The sequence below is a fragment of the Bison bison genome, unplaced genomic scaffold (genome assembly GCF_000754665.1).
Source record: "Bison bison bison isolate TAMUID 2011002044 unplaced genomic scaffold, Bison_UMD1.0 scf7180017864508, whole genome shotgun sequence".
NCBI classification, from domain to species: Eukaryota; Metazoa; Chordata; class Mammalia; order Artiodactyla; family Bovidae; genus Bison; species Bison bison.
This window is the reverse complement of record NW_011495064.1, coordinates 16,408,820-16,428,445: the sequence shown is the minus strand read 5'-3', so window position 1 is coordinate 16,428,445 and position 19,626 is coordinate 16,408,820. Positions and strand designations below refer to the sequence as shown.

Below are 19,626 nucleotides of genomic sequence, written 5' to 3'. Positions count from 1 at the left end.
TGCAGTATTCTTGCCTGGAGAATCCCCGTGGAGAGAGGAGCCTGGTGGGCTACAGTCCATAGGGCTGCAAAGAGTCAAACATGACTCTCTGCGACTCAGCAGTAACAGCATGTTATTACCAGATGACAAAAAATGCTGTGGGATTGTTTTTAATCAAAAAAAGAGAGAGAGGTAAAGGCAGGACAGTGCAAGGAAGTGTGCCTCCAAAAAAAAGTCATATTTAGAGTGTGCTTCACAGAAGATTCCACTTAATGCAAGTATTCTGTTATATCATGTCAACATCACATTCACAAAATAGAGATTATCCTAGAATCTCAGAGTATTTCTTGTTGTCATCATCTTCATCCAGGCTTCACTTTTAGAGTCAAATTAAGTAGAAGTTATAGTTATTTCTCCCACTGAATTACCAGGAAAAGAGACTATATGCTTAATGGTCATGAGAAAAGCACCTGCCTCTCACATCTGAACAGTCCAGACTCACAGTCACCAAGACCAGAAAGACAACACAGAAGCAGCACCAAAAATGAAAGAAGGAGGGGACTGCCCTGGCGGTCAAATGGTTAAGACTCTGCACTTCTATTGCAGGGGGTGCGGGTTTAATCCCTGGTGGGGAACTAAGATTCCACATGCCATAGGGTGCACTCCCCCCGCCCCCCCAAAAAAAGGAACCAATGTCACCCCTGCGCCTGCTATAACCCTCAACCTACCCACTATCTAACCTGCATTGTGTGGACGAGTGACCTGGACCAGGACAGGACCGAGAGCCAGATGAGCACGACCAATGGACACGAAGAAGCCAGTGTCCAAATCCAGGGCTCTTAAACACCAGTTGCTTATTCTCTGTTGTAACATCCAGCCTACTCAGAAAACCTAACTCCCTCAGGTTCTTCCTTTACTTTATCCCTCCTACACATCACAGTCAGACGCCAGGGAGGTAAAGCAGACACGAGGAGACCTGGGCTCTAGCCCCAGCTGGCTGACTTGCGTAGTGAAGGGAGACTCACTGAAGCCAGCGTGCCTCAGTTTCCTTGTCCAAAAATATGGTGACATGAACATCTATTCTACCTGGACGTCACCATGGAAATGTTAAAACTTGTTTCTGCTATTCTGATCATCAAAATGGATTATTTAATTAAGGTACCTTAATTACGAAATCTATATTGTTTTCCCTGTATTTTTTTTTTTTTTTTTGACTCTTTGGGGGCAGGAGTCAGCAAATGCTGGCACTCGAGTCAAATTCAGCCCATCGAAGGCTACAATGCAGCCACACCCATTCGCATACCTACCATCCATGGCTGATGTCACCAGGCCACACAGGACAGAGTGTGACACACACCGTGTGGGCTGCAAAGTCTAAAATACTCACTCCCCGGCCCCTGAAAAGTTTGCCAGCCCCCACATCTCAGTAGTCTTAAACATCAGAGGCCAAAAAGTAGCTGACAAATTACATTTTGAATTTTCCTCAAACCACTATTTTCCATGTAACACATCTTATTTGTCAAAAGATTTAACACATTGTGTGTGTGTATATATATATACAGAGATACATATAGATATATATAATACATATACAGAGTGAGGAAAACCAATTAGAAAACCACTTTCTGCAAGTAATAAAATCATCTGAAACCAGTACATCTCAAGAAGGTATCTTAGATGCCTAAAAATGAATTTCTGAAATTCTCTATTTCTAGCAAATCATAATCTCCAAATTCTACAAAAGTACCATCTTAAACAAAATAATTTTAAAAACTTGTCTGTCAAATCACCCTGTACTGGAATTAAAGTAGAAAAGAGAAACGGCTCAGGGTATAAATGAAACATTTCCCATAATTTCCGATGTGAAATTATTCATTACTCTGCCCTCTTCCTTTTATTATTCCTTCTTAAAATCAAACTACTTTGTCAATCCTTTTGTGGCAGAGTTGAGTTTTGGTTCTAAGATTTTTCAGTAAATAGCTGGACTCCGTTTTATATTTTGAACAGGCTGTGTGTATCCTGTTCCTAAACATCTGCTTAAATGCCAGAGAGGAAAGCGTGCAGCGTGTTTTAACAAGTAGACTTCCTCTGCTCCTCAAAGCCTTCAAATATTTAGTTTCGAAGTGAATACACCATAAGCCAAAAAATTACCACCCACCCAATTACTCTGTCATTTCTACTGTAAAGCTTTATGAAAAGAGACAAAAGGAAGAGAAGCAGACATTATCGATGATGGAAAAGGAAGAAAAGCAATGAGAATAAGGAAGGCAATCAAGGAAAGTAAAAATGGAAAAAAGCCATTTAGCTCATAATAACCTAATTGGGAACTTGTTCTCCCCTTCCTTGTCTATAGCCCTCCAAAAATGCCAAAAAACAGTTTCGCTTATTACTGATAAAGAAGAAGTCCTAAGGTTTTTAGAGATGGACTGAATTTTAGAAGCCACTAAACAGAAACCATTTATTTTATGGGCGAGAAAAACTAAGGTCCAGAAATATTAACTGTCACGTCCCATGGATTAGCTAGTTAGCAGCAGCACCGGGATCAAAATCCAGTTTCCCCGATCATCAGTTTAAACACACTTCCCATTAGACTCAGCTCCCTGCCCTGCTAAAGCATAATATGCCATTTGGCACCTAGCAGCTAAATTCTTCTTAAAAATATGTCCGAAGTACCCCGATCATCACCAGGAAATTAACAATACCCCTTTAAATAGTATCTATGGGCACATGTTTTTTCCAAGTATAGACTATCAAGAACAGTGCTTCAACCTCCAAAGAAACCCGAGTCACAATAGAGCAGCAGGATAATCAAAGAGCTAATGAGGACTTAAACTGCTTCCTTGTATTTGGTCTTGATGGAAATCAGTTTGAAACAGACACCCCCCCGCCCCCTAGACACATGCTCCCAAGACTAAACAGCAATATTCCATAAAAAGACCAGATCTAGCCAGTGTTATTATCTGTCTGACATTTGGGTTATTCTTGTGAGTAACTCATAAAGTAACGTGGGTGTCTGTGATTATTTGAGTACACATGGCAAACCATAATTGGTCAAAAAATAATAAAAGACATTTTTCCGTGACAAAAATACCGTATTGAATGACAACATGGCAGTGTGACAGCATTCAGTGGACTGCAATACTTTCTCCATTTACAAAGTAGTAAAAAGAAACAAGAATGTAAAAGGAAAAGCCTTTTTGCAGTAACTACCATAGTTCATATTTAGATTATGAAAGATTAAAAGGTTTTAAGTGCTGACAGTAATCCAGGAGCATATCTTCCCCCAAATCCATGTCATACATCAAACTTATAATTTTGCCTTTTGATACACAGCAGAAACGTGGCAAAAGATGCAAGTCTGTATCCCTTTCTACAACTGAAAACACACATATTTGACAATTTTAAGAAATTTTTTAGAACCTGGCTATTTATAAAAGTTTCATCACCACCACCCAAATTTCTTCATATAAGTCAAATCTAACATAAATTCGACTTATCACCAAGCAGATAAAATCTGAAATGGGTCAATGCAAGCTGTACATCGGGGTCTTAACTTAAAGCCTCTTTCCTCCTGTCTCCCGATACCTCCCCATCACCACAGGCTGTGTCCATGATAAGTAACCAAGGGTAATACTCTCCTTGCCATCTCTCTCAGAAACCAAAAACCAAGTTAAAAATGATTCTGAAAGTAATTTAAAAGATCTAGTGAAGGCAGCATATTCGTACTGGTAGACAGAAACCCATTCAAGCAGACAGCAGTGTGAATGGAGGGGGTGTCTAAATGCTACGATCTCATCAAACGCTAGTCGGTCAGGACAGTTAGGGACCGTGGAGGAACTCACCCACTCGGAAGTTCGTGGCTGTCAGGGTGTCGGCAGCGTGACCATTCTCACTAATGAGAGTGGTGGTGTTCCCCTTCTCACAGCTGTTCTGACAGCTGCCCTTGGTGCAGGTCACTTTACAGATGCTCGGAGTAAAGACCACCTTGATGCGGCCAGTGTGGTTACTCACTAGGAGCGGAGGCAGAGAGAAAAAGAACAACAAACACATCAGCTTAGTATCCATGAACTTGCCTTGGAAGGTTTAAAAAAAAAAAAAGGAAAAAGAGAAAGGAAGGAGAGGGGGAAAGAGAGAGCCCACAACCCGACAGGTTTAAGGAAGAGGGAAGCCTTTAGTGCTCGCTGCTCTGTATCCAGTGGTGTCTCTGAAACAGGAGTAGGAAGCTTAGCAAACAGAACTCTGGGATGCACTCCAAAACCACATTTGAAGTCGAGTCACTGGAGTGGGATTACTAACCACAATGCTGCACTTTATTCACGGGCAGACAAAGAGCAGTACGGAGGGCACGACAGATGAAAGAGCCAGCCCTGACAGGCAGATGTAACGCACAGAGGTTGGCCGTGCACCTAGTGCTGAATAAACTCCTGTGTCCTCGACGTGCATACTTTCCCTGTTCCTCCACTTATTAAGTCACTATTTGCAGCCCGACCCCTGGAAATGTTTTAGGCATGCGGCATGTCTGAAAACATCTGTCTCAAATCTCCTGGCACTCCCAGCTGAAGTGATCAAATCCTGTGACGCAGCTGCGGGAGCCCAGTGCTTTTTCACAACTCTGGGGCACTCTTTCTCCATATAAAATTTTTCAACCTATATTTTGTTTTACTGTGAACAAGGTCCATCTAAAAAAAAGGGAGGCCAAGTCCCTGGGGCTAAAAGGTTGGCCTCTGTTAAAATGCCATCCCGGAGCTCTCACTGTGGCTCTTCACACGCCACCTAAAGTAGGTATTTCTTTCACTCATACAGCCCTTTAAGAAAAAAAAAAAAACACCAGGTGCTACCACCTGTTATAAGACAGAGGCAGCATAACATCATAGAATTGGCACCCATCTTCAAGTCAGATTCTGAGTGGTAATCCTGGCTCTACCATGCTATGATCTTGGATCTGCCATCTCACTTTTTCTCCAAAATTTGAGAGAATTAGAACTGATATTTTCCAGCCAGTTTTAACTTGCCCGGTTTATCAGGAGTCAGCAAGTTATGGCCCTGGGATCAAATCTGGCCCACTGTCTGCTTTTGTAAATAAAGTTTTATTGGAACACAGCCACTCATGCATTTCCGTATTTACGGCTGCTTTTGTGTGGTAACAACAGAGCTGCACAGAGAAGAGATGACTTCATCCAGAACTGTCACTTGCAGCCAAGCCCCAGTATAAACTCTGGCAAAGCACAATACAGAAACCCTATTTGGAGATCCACATTTGTGGAATGCCCCCAGCCAGGTTCTTTCACTTCCCAGGAGCCTAGGCAGAAAACAAAGATGGTAGCAGCAGCTCAAGAGAGTGGAAGAGAGATGACTCTTCTCTGAAGCTTTAAGGCTGGTTGGAAGCAGTGCTCTTCCTGGTGTCACTGTGTTACTGCTGTTGCCATAGGAAAAGCCTGCCGTTGGGTCAGCCCATCTCCTGCCATCCCCTGCCCAACAGAAGAGATTCTTCCCCCTTTACACTGCTTTGTTTGACCAGGATTGTATTTTCAGACAATCATCCAAGAAGCCTCTATAGGCCCTCAACAAAACGTGGTCAAATCTGAGCTTGGAAACAAAAACATTAAACCAAAGGAGCCATCAGAATTTCAAGGTTGGAATGGGGCTTCAAATATATTCTGACTTCTTTTATTTGAACATCTGTAGGAACAGGAAGCTCATTACCCACTAAGATGGCACATTCTAGTCATGAGCTGTTTCTCAAAAATGCTATTCTTAAGCTGAAGTTATGTCCTCACAGTCGGCTATACTCATTAATTCTAGTTCACCTCCCCTCGCGATCTAATGCCTCTTTCACATGGCAGCCCTTCAACTCGTCAAAGATATTACAAGAGAAGCCAAGAAGGCTGACGTTACAAGGGATCTGAGAAGATCCACTTGGGTTGGCCCTCTCATTGAAAAGAAAACGATTCTTCTGGAGCAGAAATGCCCTCAATTCTTTTCAAATGTTTTTCTAAGACTGTTTCTCATTCACCAGTGGTTCTAACACAGATCGGGATACATACTCTGGGGTGGGGAGGTATCTTAGTGGCCTACCAGGTTTTCCAGGCCCTTCCAAGAAGGCACCCAGAAACCTCTTCTACAAAGAGCTACACAGTGAATATTTTAGAGCCGTAGGCCTACAGGACTCTGCTGCAATCATTCAACTCTGCTGCGGTAGCAGGAAAGCAGACTGTGAAAAACTATATGTCAATGAATGAGTGTGGCTGTGTTCCAATAAAACTTTATTTAAAGAAACAGTTTTCAAACCAGTGCTTTACATGCTTTCAGGACATTTAAAATTTGGGGTGGATTATGAAAGTGAAAGTGTGTTAGTCGCTCAGTCGTGTCAACTCTTTGCAACTCCATGGACTGTAGCCCACCAGGCTCCTCTGTCCGTGCAATTCTCCAGGCAAGAATATGTGTTGCCATGCCCTTCTTCAGGGGATCTTCCCAACTCAGGGATCAAACCCTGGTCTCCTGCATTGCAGGATTCTTCACCATCTGAGCCACCTCATACATTTTAAAAACTACAATGGAATGCTGATTCTAAAACAGACAAAACTCACCTAGTTTGATTTTTTTTATTTTTTTACAGTAGAAGGAAAAAAAAAAATCAGCTTAAGTTGTCAGACCACGCTTACAAATATCTTGAGAACACTTTGTGTGTCTAAGTGTGTGAAGCCCAGGGGGAAAAAAGGAGACAACATCATCCCACTTCAAAAGAATATAAACTTCTATTTTTTCTGGCTCCTAGTACAATAATGAAGATGAAAATGGTGTGCCAAGTATTTTGTCTTCTCTGGCATTAACTCGTAGTATCAGCAGCTGCCATGCAGATGCCCATCCCGTTACCTAAATTATGCTCACTTAGGTGAACTGAGACATCCAAAGAAAGCAAGCCCTTCATCACTATTCCCATTTTACCTCCCAGCTACAGTAGTCACTTTATAGGCACTTGAGATTCTCTAGGCCTATTGTTTTTAGTATGTTTCTTGGCCAAAAAAAATTATTTTTGGCCTAGAATTATCTGTATTTTCAAAAGACAGAGACAGTTTCACATGACTTAATTCTGAGTTTTTAACACTCACAACTTCTTGGAAATAGAAGATATATTTTATATTTCCCCCCTTGTGTTTCATAAGTATCCTACTATAAAGTAATCTAATTCTAAAACAGACATTTGTATTCTCAATGGATCCTGTGTCTACAGAAGCATTTACAATATTTCTTCACTATAATTAGTTTTAGTTTTCCATATCAATCTGAAAATCAATACTGAAAAACTCAACTGTTTGACATTTTGTCATCCAGAGCTCTCAGAGGATCTGCGTAGACATTAAATGCATTAGAAAATAGTCTTACCTATGTTCACTCCTTTCAAATCATTTCCACTTCTTTAAAATCATTTCATCATATCTAGGGTATTATGTGAAGAGTAAGTTTCATGATACAATACCGAGTTTGAAATTCTTGGCATGTGATGAGCTGAATTTACTCAACTCTCAAGAGTTCAGTCGGAGAAGGCGATGGCACCCCCACTCCAGTACTCTTGCCTGGGAAATCCCATGGACGGAGGAGCCTGGTGGGCTGCAGTCCACGGGGTCGCTAAGAGTCAGACACGACTGAGCGACTTCCCTTTCACTTTTCACTTTCATGCATTGGAGAAGGAAATGGCAACCCACTCCAGTGTTCCTGCCTGGAGAATCCCAGGGACGGGGGAGCCTGGTGGGCTGCCGTCTATGGGGTCGAACAGAGTCGGACATGACTGAAGTGACTTAGCAAGAGTTCAGTGGGAATTCATTTGGTCTTTAAGAGGCATCTCCCTCAAAAGCCTTGAATAAATTAATACCCAAGGGCCCCGTGAAAGAGAAAGTGAAAGTCGCTCAGTCGTGTCCGACTCTTTGCGACCCCAAGGACTATAAGTCCATGGAAGTCTGCAGGCCAGAATACTGGAGTGGGTAGCCTTTTCCTTCTCCAGGGGATCTTCCCAGCCCAGGGATAGAACCCTGGTCTCCCGCATTGCAGGCATATTCTTTAGCAGCTGAGCCACAAGGGAATAAAGTAGGTAACCCAATTAATATGGAATAAACAAAGAGACTCAAAGGATGACTAAACAACCCCACAGAGATCGGGGCTCACAGGTCTCTGGTGCACCTCTGGGTTTACCAGTGATGAAAAGTGAAGCCCACAGTTCAAACCCCTGGAAGATCATTCCTAGCTGCACCCATTGGCTGACTGAAGTATTTCAAATCTCTGAAGCCAAAGTCAGCCCAGTCAGAAGTTAATAGGGTTATATTGTAAAGTAATTAGCCTCCAATTAAAATAAATAAATTTAAATTAAAAAATAATAATAATAAAAAAAAAGAAGTTAATAGGGCAACTCTTGGCACAGCTTTCATGCTCAGTCCCTCTGATGAAAACATGTGATTTGTAGATCCTCATAGGTAAATCAGTCCCAGAAATCTTTACCAGGCACTTTGGGTTTTAGAGTCCTTGGCTAGAAACAGATTGCCCGAGGCAACATAGCACCTCCACTGAGCCTCCGAGTCACTCAATCAAGACACTTGAGAGTCAACATCCTGTTTACAGATCCTGCCAGACCCTGTGTGCATTCACACCACCAAGAAGGGGTGCTGGCACATGGTTAAAACAAACCACAGACATTCAGACTGAAAGACAAATGGGGTGGAAGCGAGGCCGATACCCTCCCCAGTACAAAAACCTTTCATTTCTGCTTCCCAATCCTAACAACAGAGCAAAACTTAAAAATGTGAACACTGTCCTTGACAAATGGACTTCAGTCTAGAAAAAAGCACAGCTGCCATCTTTCAGTCATTAAACTAGGATGTGACCAAAAGCAAAGGCAGCCAAAGAAATAAATATAACAAGTTCAAGACTCACATCAGAGGTCATGAACAAAGTGTCTCTCCTCGCATCCAACCAGAATGCTGTGACTCAGCCCTCACCCAACGTCAACAAGAGGGGCCAACCAGCACCAGCAACATCCTCGGAAGGAGAAGCATTGTCTCCGTGGGTAAAAGGCACCATCCTGCCTAGGGGACGGGGGCCTATTTAAAGAGACTGAGGAGCCGATTCAATACCCAGGTCACGTGGGAAAGAAATGAAGTGAACAGCTCATTTTCCAGCTTTGCAACCCACTGCCTACCCCCGGGCCAAGGATTCTTTGAAGGACAAATCATAAACACATTAAATAATGCTTAGAATAACAGGACTTGATTGTTCGGCTCTCTGGCCTTGCTTAACTCCTCCTGGACTATTAAAATAATGCCAATAGAGTACCCCGTTCTCAAGAAGGTGCTATGTAAACAGAAATGTGTCAAATCTATTACTTCATCAGGTTGCCCCAGTCATGGAAAATTCTTCTAGAGGGAAACAGAGGTAACTAGTTCTGCTGTGGGCACTTTCTCAGATGAGAATCTAGGGTTACAGTCCAGCACCATCTCTTGGAGTTCTTCCACAGAGAACTAACTGAATGAAGAGGTAGGGAGATATAGTTGCTGCGCAGGTGATATAAACTAAAACATCTGTGCCCCCTCCTTTCAATGCTCTCTTAATATTCACTGAAGGAAACTGTGTCAGTTCCTCACCTCTTACAGAGGCCTCCATGATTTCCTTACATTTTTATACATGTAAGAAGATAGATATATAAAGAGGCAAAGGAAGCAAGTATATTAAATCATTTAAGAATACACTTCTGGATATATTCTTAGTTTCTTGAAGAATGGCTTATTTCTCATAAAGCAGGTACTAAACATATGCCATGTTTAAAAATGTAAATACAGTTCCCAAAATATTCGTTTGGCAGAAATGCTGCAGCTAACTAGCTGTGCTCAAGTGTGACTTCCCTTACTATTTCATGGAGAAAAGAGAAGCTACAAAGCTAGGCTACCAACTTACCTGGATCAACAGTAATCCTGCTTTCTCCCAATACAGGAGGTGATCCTCCCTAGGATCAACCGTCCATTAAAGCAATGGATCCCCTTCCCCTCTTGCCCAAAGACCTCCTCCCTGTTTGTTCCCATTAGCAGGCACAGCTGCTGTACCACGTCCCATCTGTCAAGAACACCTCTCCTCTCATCATCCCCATTCCGTTCCCCTGCAGGTTCCACTCTATTTCCCAGCTCTCCTTACAGCCAAACCCCTCTGAAGAGAGGCTCTGCTGGTTGCCTCCACCACCTCCCCTCCCATTCTCTCTTGAACCTGCCAGAGCCAAGCTCTTGCTGTCAACACTTCAAAGCTGCTCCAGTGAAGGTCACCCCTGGCCTTCAAATCCAACGGTAAATCCTCTAGCTCCTTATGAGTCAAACCTCCAGCCTATTTGACACAGAAGAACCACTTTGGTTCATGATACACTTTCTTTACTTGGCTTCTAGGTTACCCTGTCCTCTTATGGTTCTCTCCTACCTTGCTGGCCCCTGCTCTTCCTGATTCTGTTCAGGGGAAGGCTCTAGAGCTCAATCTCTGTAGCCCTTTCCTTTCTATATCAACTTGACAGATGCTATCATCCTACCTCATGGATTTAGATGCCTTATACAGATTTCTGGATAGAGAATGTTTAACTCTGGCCTGGACCCCTCGATCTTGTATATGTGCATATAGGCACTGGAGATGTGTGTGTTTATGTATATATCCAAGTACCCAATTGTACAGCTGCTTCCGGGACTCTGTCAGGTAGGTGTCTAAAGTCTAGTGGTCATCCCAAGCAAACATTCAAAATTAAGCTCTGGTTCTTTCCTGTACCCACAATCTAATCTGTTCCTCTTCAAGTCTTCCCCTGTCTTTGAAAATGGCAAATCTATTCTTGATCGTTTTTTGGTTATGTGAGATGCAGTACAACATGCAAGGTCTGTTAGCTCTATGTCCAGGGGAATAAGTTCTCACCACCTTCTTCATGGCAAACACTGGCGCAATTCACTTTCATCTTCTCTCTGGATCATTTCACGTCTCCCAGCTTGACTTACTGCTTCCAACTCTGCCTTCCTACAGCTTTTACTCACACAGCATTCAGAGCATCCTTAAATGTTCGGCAGTCAGATCATGGCACTCCTCCCTTCAGTGACCTCCCATCTCTTTCAGGATACAAGTCAAAAGACCTCACAAGGGCCTGCTGGGCTCTGCACAAGCTGTGAGTGCCCCACACCCGACCACGTCTCTTACACCTGTTCCCAATCCACTCACTCTGGCCTCCGTGTTATTCTTCAAATACTGTGCACATTCCTGTCTCAGGGAACTTCTTATTCCCTCCGTTTAGAATATGCTTCCCCAGAGATACACAGTGTCTTCCTTCCCTTCAAGACTGCTCCAAAACATCACATGACCAGATTTTCTCCAACTACCTGGCAAAAACTGCAACACCAACCCCTCCCCCTCCGCCGCACATAACTGATTCTTTCTGTGCCTTGTTTCACATTTCCTATTTATTCTAAAGACAATTTATAGATTTGGTATTTCACTACTGTCATTAAAAACAGGCTCCATGAGGGCGGGAAGGTGTCTGGTCACTAATAAACACTGAACTTGTGTCCCATAGCAAATGCTCAAGAAATATCGAATGAATAAACTTCACTGACAGAGAAGTAAGGAAATAATATTTATCTAAGGGATAATTGTCAGTAATTTTATTTAAAAAAATAAACTTCTATGAAACCTTTGGCCTCAAAACATTTATTTGATGCTATATTTGTCAGAGAAAAATATTTTAGTCATAAAAGTTTCAGATTAAGGGAAAGCACAGTTGTTATTCAGGAAACCCTGCAATAATTACAAAAAAAATTTTCCCAAAATCATTAAACTGTTACCAAAAAATGGTCAATGACATAAAGTAAAAAATTTCAATTAAACATGCCAATGACCGAATAACTGAACAAACAGGAAATAGAAATTTCTCAAGAACTTTTTCAAAAGAAAAACAATTACTTGCTCCCAAAATTTCACAACATATTATGCAAAAATCAACATGACACATAATGGAAATTTCCACTAATTTTATAAATAAAATTTAAGATGATGTCTAAGGAGTTTAGTTTTTGAATATATTTCTGATTTACTTAGCATTCATTCTCTTTGTTAGGCTAAAAACAACTAGGAAATTAAAAACACTTCTACTCAGATCTTCAAGACTGATGTGAATTGCCATGAAGCCATAAAATCCACCCAGAAAGAGAAATACACTTTGGTTCGCAGTTCAGGGAGACTGGCAGAGGAACTAAGCAGAGATCCAGCAATAAAGATGGTAGATTTCATCCCAAATTTCCACTTATTTTAGGAGTTGGGTCTCATTCACCATTTCACTCATTTAAGCTTTGTTTTAGCTTGACTTGAGATTAAAGGACCGAGACTTTCACTTAGAATCGTACATTTTCTCAACTTCAGTCTTGCCTTTCCAGCCAGACTCCACTATCCCAGCAAGAATTTAAAAGGCACACCTTGAGTCTTCAGGATTGTTTTAATAATCCTTCCTTTTTCTCCTTGGAGTTTTCCCTTCTTAAATAACAAACCTAGGTTCTCTTCTCTAGAAATACAATAAAAGGTCCTATTTTCATCCCTGGAACAAAATCCAGTATGTTTGAAGGTATAATATATTTTATAGTCAAAGAGACTCACTTTTACCCAACAAGTAGTTTACCCACCCAGCAGAATCTTACCAAGCATATTTGGGAAAAGAAAATATAGTTGGTAATTAAAGTAGAGAACTAGCAAAACAAAGGCTCTCTGATATTTTCATTTTCTGATCTTTTCTGTAAAATATGTTTCTTTAACATCATAGACCCTGAGGGAATTCAAGCAACTGACCAGCCATCCTTCATGGGGTGCCCTCCTCATTTCTGGGGTCCTACAACTGCAGCAGGCCATCGTTCCATGGTGCTTTCTTCAACATGACTTGAAAAACCCTATCTAGAACATGTGGGAATCTCTCCTCTGCTCCTAATCCTTAATACCAGAGAACCAGCCCCTCCAGAATGAACTGTGGTATTTGAGATGTGGTGACTGCAGAGTTGAAGAAACACAAGACTTAAGTTCATAACCTTCAAAGTAATAAAGAATACTGGGAGGAGCACAGTAGACCCACTTCCCCAATCCTGAATGGGGAGTGCAACTCTCTGCCTGGATCTAGAATCCTGACAATCATGGCAACCATCCTTAGTGAGGGTTACGTGAGTCTGCCTAGGGATTTTTAGTTCTTTGGCATCGTGGTTCAAGATGTTCGAGAGTTTATCTCTGAGGGATAAATACCATTGAAGAGATGCACTTTTTCACGTGAAAAGTCTCCACTTCTCTCAAATAGCCTACGTCAGCCTTCACAGCAGCACGACTCTCTAGATTTCACACTGACCAAGGCAGTAGAAGAGGCTTAGGAGGACTTCTCCACTGTCCCCAAATCAAAAGGACAAGCTGCAGGGCAGTAAACACTTACCTGTCTTCCATCCCTAGCACTCATTTGATCTGGCTAGTTTGTGTGGGCTCCTTACAGAAGCAGGGGGCTAGAAACGCTTCACATGATTCAAATTTTCTGTCCCTTAATTTTAGAACAGAATTAGGTTTTATTTATCCCCACATTTGTTGTTTTTCCAAAGAGAAGTCAATGAGGGCATTTGTTATCGGTCTATCACTCACCATTTCCATAAATAACATCTGCTTGTTTTGCACATGAGAACCAAGTCTGACTAAAAGGATACATAACTACTGGGCTGCATGTTTATCAAGGAACAAATTTCATGGCTTGTTCACAAGCCTTATCAAGTGGGGGCCATTCCTCATGAGAATCTCCAATGGTGTCTACTATCTGCTTGGAGAATTAGGATTCCACATAGTCTAAGCAATTATTAAAAAAATATATATTCCCAACAAAATCAAACTCCTTCAAAGGAAATGAAGACTCCTTCCCATCCACATTCGATCTATCTCAGCTTCAGCAACCACGAATAGCCAAGACATCAGGCAGGCAGGACCATCCCACCATCCTCACTCATACACCTGCTTCCTTCTCGTGCAGATTCCCCTCCCCTCCCCGCCCCCAGAAAACCTTTCCTCCTTTCTGTCCACCCTTCATTCTTTCAGCCCTGTTCATGATTCTCATCAAACTAGGCACGACCAAACATTCCAACCTTCGACTTTTTCTTGGCTCTTTGCACACATTTCTATTTATGTATGTTTCTCTCCTCCAGCCTTCCCTTGGCCACAATCAAGCCAAAGAAAACAGTTTGTATTCTCATCCTCCTTTGCTATTTTTAACATATGTCCCACCTGGTGATTCTCCCCTTTTGGGAATGGGAAAGTGTACGTGGCGAGACGGGAGTGACAGGGGAAAGAATACAGGGGAAGGAAATGAACTCAGGCTGGGAAGACAGGGGAAGAAAGACAATGGAAAGGGCAGAGAAGTGACTTTTACTCAAGTAACTAATACCTGGAATTCACAAGACATTAATGGAGTTGAATGCCATCAAGGCTCTATTATTTCCACAAGGACACTTGGAAATTTCCCTCTTATATTAAAGGCAGACACAAAGAAGAAAATGACCCACTACACTTTACAAAAGCTAACTTTGCTTGAAAGAAAAAGTCAAAAGACACAGCAGAGAAGGAAGTCAAAACCTATTGTACCCTGGACACGCGTTCTGAATCACTGGAGTTGCCAGGCCAGGAGTAGACACCTGGATGTGCCTCTGATAGATCGCAATGCTTTTATGTAGGTAATGAGAACCCACTGCAAATAAATATTATATATTAGAACGCCATTTGAGAAGTACTAAGGAAGCTGAACATATGAATATTTTTGTTAACTATCAAAACTCCTCCAAAGTTTGATGGATTCAACTGAAAGAAAAAAACTATTGAAGAAATTAGTTATATAGAAGAAAACTAGCATTTTTTAAATCTCTCAAGTAATTTAGAACTATAGAATCAGGGATATTCAAGCTTGCAGAACACCAATTCCATCATTTCTTCTTTCCCCAGCACAAATTTCTCTCTGGCTCAGTTTTTAAATGACTCCATCAAATGGCCCCAGCTACTCTCCCCAAGGAATTACTGCCAAATTCAATATATCTCATCATTAGGCAAGATTTCAGCCTAAATATCCCTTTTCTCAAAGTCGTCATAGTATATCTAACTATGCTCTAGTATCATGTGATAAATAAAATTGAAAACTGATTAGTTGCCAATAAAAAATGAATTACTGATGTGCAACTACACATCGTAAGTTTTTCAGCTGTCAGCTAATTCTTTTTAGATTACTCATTTTCAACTTTTTCCTTTTGACTCTCATCAAGATAATGCCTCTCCTGTTGAACATGGATAGTTTTAAAATGTGTCTGCAAATTCTTTTTATGTCTTCCTTCAAGAGATGAGGTCCAACTCCCCTCCCCTTGAGCCTGGACTGGTCTGAGCAACTCATGTCTGAAGAACAGAATAAAGCTGAAGAGATAGTATGTGACTTCAGAGACCAGATCACAAAAGGCACTGCACTGCAGCTTCTGTCTTGCTCTCTTTCTTGGATCACTCATTCTGAGGGAAGCCAGCTCCCAGGCTGTGAGAATACTTGAGGAGTCTATAGAGAGCCCCATGGGACAAAAAACAAGCCTCCTGCCAACCTCCATGTGATTGAGCAATCCTGACAGCACATCTTCCAGCCTCAGACAAGCCTTCAGATGACTGCTGCATTTCCCAGAGAAGGACCTGAGCCAGAACCAATCAGCTAAGTTGACTCTCAATTCCTAACCCACAGAAACCATAAGATAATGTTTGTAGCTTTAAACCACTAAGGTTTGGAATGATCTGTTACCCACCAATAGGTAATATAAACACACACACACACACACACACACACACATACCTTCTTCTCTTCTTTTCCTTTTGCATAGATCTGAGAACATAGAAACAATATGTATGGACCTCTCTAAATGTACAGAGCACTGTCTGCATGATTGATGAACTCAAGAAACATGTTGTTCAGTTGCTCAGTCGTGTCCGACTTTTTGCGACCCCATGGACTATAGCACACCAGGCTTCAGTGTCCTTCACCATCTCCCGGAGCTTGCTCAAACCCTTGTGCGTTGAGTCAGTGATGCCATCCAACCATCTCATCCTCTGCCACCCCCTTCTCCTCCTGCCTTCAATCTTTCCCAGCATCAGGGTCTTTTCTAATGAGTTGGCTCTTCACATCAGGTGGCCAAAGTGCTGGAGCTCCAGCATCAGTCCTTCCAATGAATATTCAGGGTTCATTTCCTTTAAGATTGACTGGTTGCATCTCCTTGCAGTCCAAGGGACTCTCAAGAGTCTTCTCCAACACCACAGTTCAAAAGCATTCATTCTTTGGCACTCAGCCTTCCTTTACTGCCCTACTCTCATATCCATACTGACACTGGAAAAACCACAGTTTTGACTATACGAACCTTTGTTAGCATGAAACCTACTGAGCACTTACTAAACTACAAAGTTCACATACACACCACAACCATGTAAGTAACAAACTCATAGCCATTTCACAGACTAGGAAACTACAAAGACATTCATCAGAAATTTGACTAAAGTCACTTTGTTAGGAAATGATAGAAACTGGGTTCAGTGCAAGCCCCATTCTTCCCTCAAAATCCCAATGCTTCTCTTACACTTTTAATGAGCAGTACTATGCAAATTACATGACACTAAGTACTTGGAATGAAGGAGAAAAATCAAGATGGAGCACATAAGGGAAGGATAGGATGAAGGAGGGAAATTAACATAGAATGGAGCACAAACAATGTATTTGGCGGTACATTCAGCGTCGTGCCCTTCCTCTCAGCTCATTCTTACAATAGTCTTATGGCGTAAGTGTTAAAATTTTTATTTGACCAAGAAACTAACAGAGGTTCAGCAAGACAGGACACAGTGAAACCCCTCACTAGCTCCACCCTCCAAATCTTTCAAACAAGAGTAGAAAAAAGACATGCACAATAAGGCCATTCAACCCATCTACCCACACAAGGTTGTGGCAGAGGCCATATGAAATAATTTGTATGGATATGGTTCATAAGCTGTTAAATATGCAAATTCAAGAGGTTATCATTACATGCGGTCAGCTCTTAGTGGGAAAACTCAAATGACCAGCAACACTTTCCCCATGATATTATATATTATAGAGCAAAACACCCAAGAGCTTGTAAAGATGGGAAATTTTCATCTCGAAATGTTTGCTTTTATGATCATAATGATTACTAAAAACTCTACAATAAAGTAAAATTCTATCAACTTTGCTCTCTACACAATTTTCAGGTAAGATCTGATTGCTTCACTTTGTCTGAGAGGTATCAAATGGATCTCAAACAGCAGTAGGAACCCACTGATTAGAAAGGGTTATCTTGCGTATGGATTATTTTTGTTAAAAAAAATTTCCTGCCAGGACTTCCCTGGTGGTCCGGTGGTTAAGAATCTGGCTGCCAATGCAGGGAACACAGGTTCGATCTCTGGCCTGGGAAGATTCCACATGCCACAGGCAACTAAGCCCTAGCACCACAACTACTAAGCCTGCACACCTCAGCTACTAGAGCCCACACACTTGCAGCCTGGGCTCTCCACAACGAGAAGCCTCTGCAGTGAGAACCCCACGCATCTCAACTACAGAGTAGGTTCCACTCACCACGACCAGAGAAAAGCCACACACAGCAACAAAGACACAGCACAGGCAAAAATTAATTTTAAAAAATAGACAGGAGCTCTCAATTTTTGTAAAGTCTTTACTAAATTTGTTACAATATTGTTTGTGGTTTATGTTGTGGTTTTTGGTTTTTTGATGAAGAAGCATACGGGACTGTAGGTCCCTGAACAGGGATCCAACCCCCACCCTGTGCGTTGGACGGTGCCCACCAGCTGAGTCTCCAGGTAATTTCTTAAAAGTGTCATCATCATTAAAGTCCTACATATAAGAAAGTTGAAAATTTTTTAAATATAGTCAAATTTTGACTTTGGATTCACCTAAAAGTAATGTAGGCTAACTGAATTCTGCCAAGAGAATACACTGGTCATAGCAAACACCCTTTTCCAACAACACAAGAGATGACTTTATACATGGACATCACCAAATGGTCAATACCAAAATCAAATTGATTATATTCTTTGTAGTCAAAGATGGAGAAACTGCATATAGTTAGCAAAAACAAGACCTGGAGCTAACCGTGGCTCAGATCATCAGCTTCTTATAGCAATATTTAAGCTTAAACTAAAGAAAGCAGGAGAAGCCACTAGGCCAGCCAGTTCAGTTCAGTTGCTCAGTCGTGTCCAACTCTTTGTGACCCCATGAACTGCAGCACGCCAGGCCTCCCTGTCTATCACCAACTCCCGGAGTCCACCCAAGCCCATGTCCATTGAGTCGGTGATGCCATCCAACCATCTCATCCTCTGTTGTCTCCTTCTCCTCCTGCCCTCAATCTTTCCCAGCATCAGGGTCTTTTCAAATGAGTCAGTTCCTCACATCAGGTGGCCAAAGGACTGGAGTTTCAGCTTCAACATCAGTCCTTCCAATGAACACCCAGGACTGATCTCCTTTAGGATGGACTGGTTTGATCTCCTTGCAGTCCAAGGGACTCTCAAGAGTCTTCTCCAATACCACAGTTCAAAAGCATCAGTTCTTCAGCACTCAGCCTTCTTTATAGTTCAACTCTCACATCCATACACGCCAGCCAGGTATGACTTAAATCAAATCCCCTATGAATATGCAGTGGAGGTGACAAACAGATTCAAGAAATTAGATCTAGCAAGCAGTGCACCTGAAGAACTATGGATGGAGGTCTGTAAAACTGTACAGGAGGCAGCGAACAAAACCATCCCAAAGAAAACGAAAAGCAGGAAGGCAAAGTAGTTATCTGAGGAGGCTTTACAAATAGCTGAGGAAAGAAGAGAGGCCAAAAGCAAGGGAGAAAGGGAAAGGTATACCAAACTAAATGCAGAGTTCCAAAGAATAGCTAGGAGAGACAAGAAGGCTTTCTTCAATGAATCGTGCATAAAAACAGAGAAAAAAAACAGAGAGGGACAGACTAGAGATCTCTTCAGGAAAACTGGAAACATCAAGGGAACATTTCACCCAAAGATGGGTACAATAAAGGACAGAAATCGTAGAGACCTAGAAGAAGCAGAAGAGATCAAGAAGAGATGGAAAGAATACATGGAAGAACTGTACAAAATAGATCTTAATGAACCAGATAACCACAATCATGTGGTCAGTCACCCAGAGTCAGACATTCTGGAATGTGAAGTTAAGTGGGGCTTAGGAAGCACTGTTGTCAATTAAGCTGGTGGATGTGATGGAATTCCAGTAGAGCTACTGAAAACTCTGAAAAACGATGCCATCAAAGTCTTGCATTCAATATGTCAACAAATCTGGAAGACCCCAGACCCCACAGGACTGGAAAAGGTCAATCGCATCCCAATTCCCAAGAAGGGCAGTATTAAAGAATGTTCAAACCACCGGACAATTGACCTCATCTCCCATGCTAGTAAGGTCATGCTTAAAGTCTTCCATGCTAGGCTTCAGCATTATGTGAACCAAGAACTTCCAGATGTCCAAGTAGGGTTTAGAGAAGACAGAGGAACCAGAGATCAATTGCCAACATTTGCTGGATCATAGAGAAAGCA

General features: G+C 41.9%; 1 protein-coding gene across 5 annotated transcripts in view; it reads right to left on the bottom strand.

The window, feature by feature from the left end:
- LTBP1 (latent transforming growth factor beta binding protein 1) overlaps positions 1–19,626 on the bottom strand; it is a 379,548-nt gene that overhangs the window by 269,240 nt on the left and 90,682 nt on the right. For 2 of the 5 annotated variants that reach the window (XM_010829830.1, XM_010829831.1), the window contains exon 1: positions 3,822–4,446. In XM_010829830.1, coding sequence (XP_010828132.1) covers positions 3,822–4,044 — 223 coding nt within the window. In that variant the 5' untranslated portion in view covers positions 4,045–4,446. Of the gene's footprint in view, positions 1–3,821; positions 4,447–19,626 lie in introns of those variants that run through there. The other 3 variants (XM_010829829.1, XM_010829833.1, XM_010829832.1) reach the window with 3 other exon arrangements.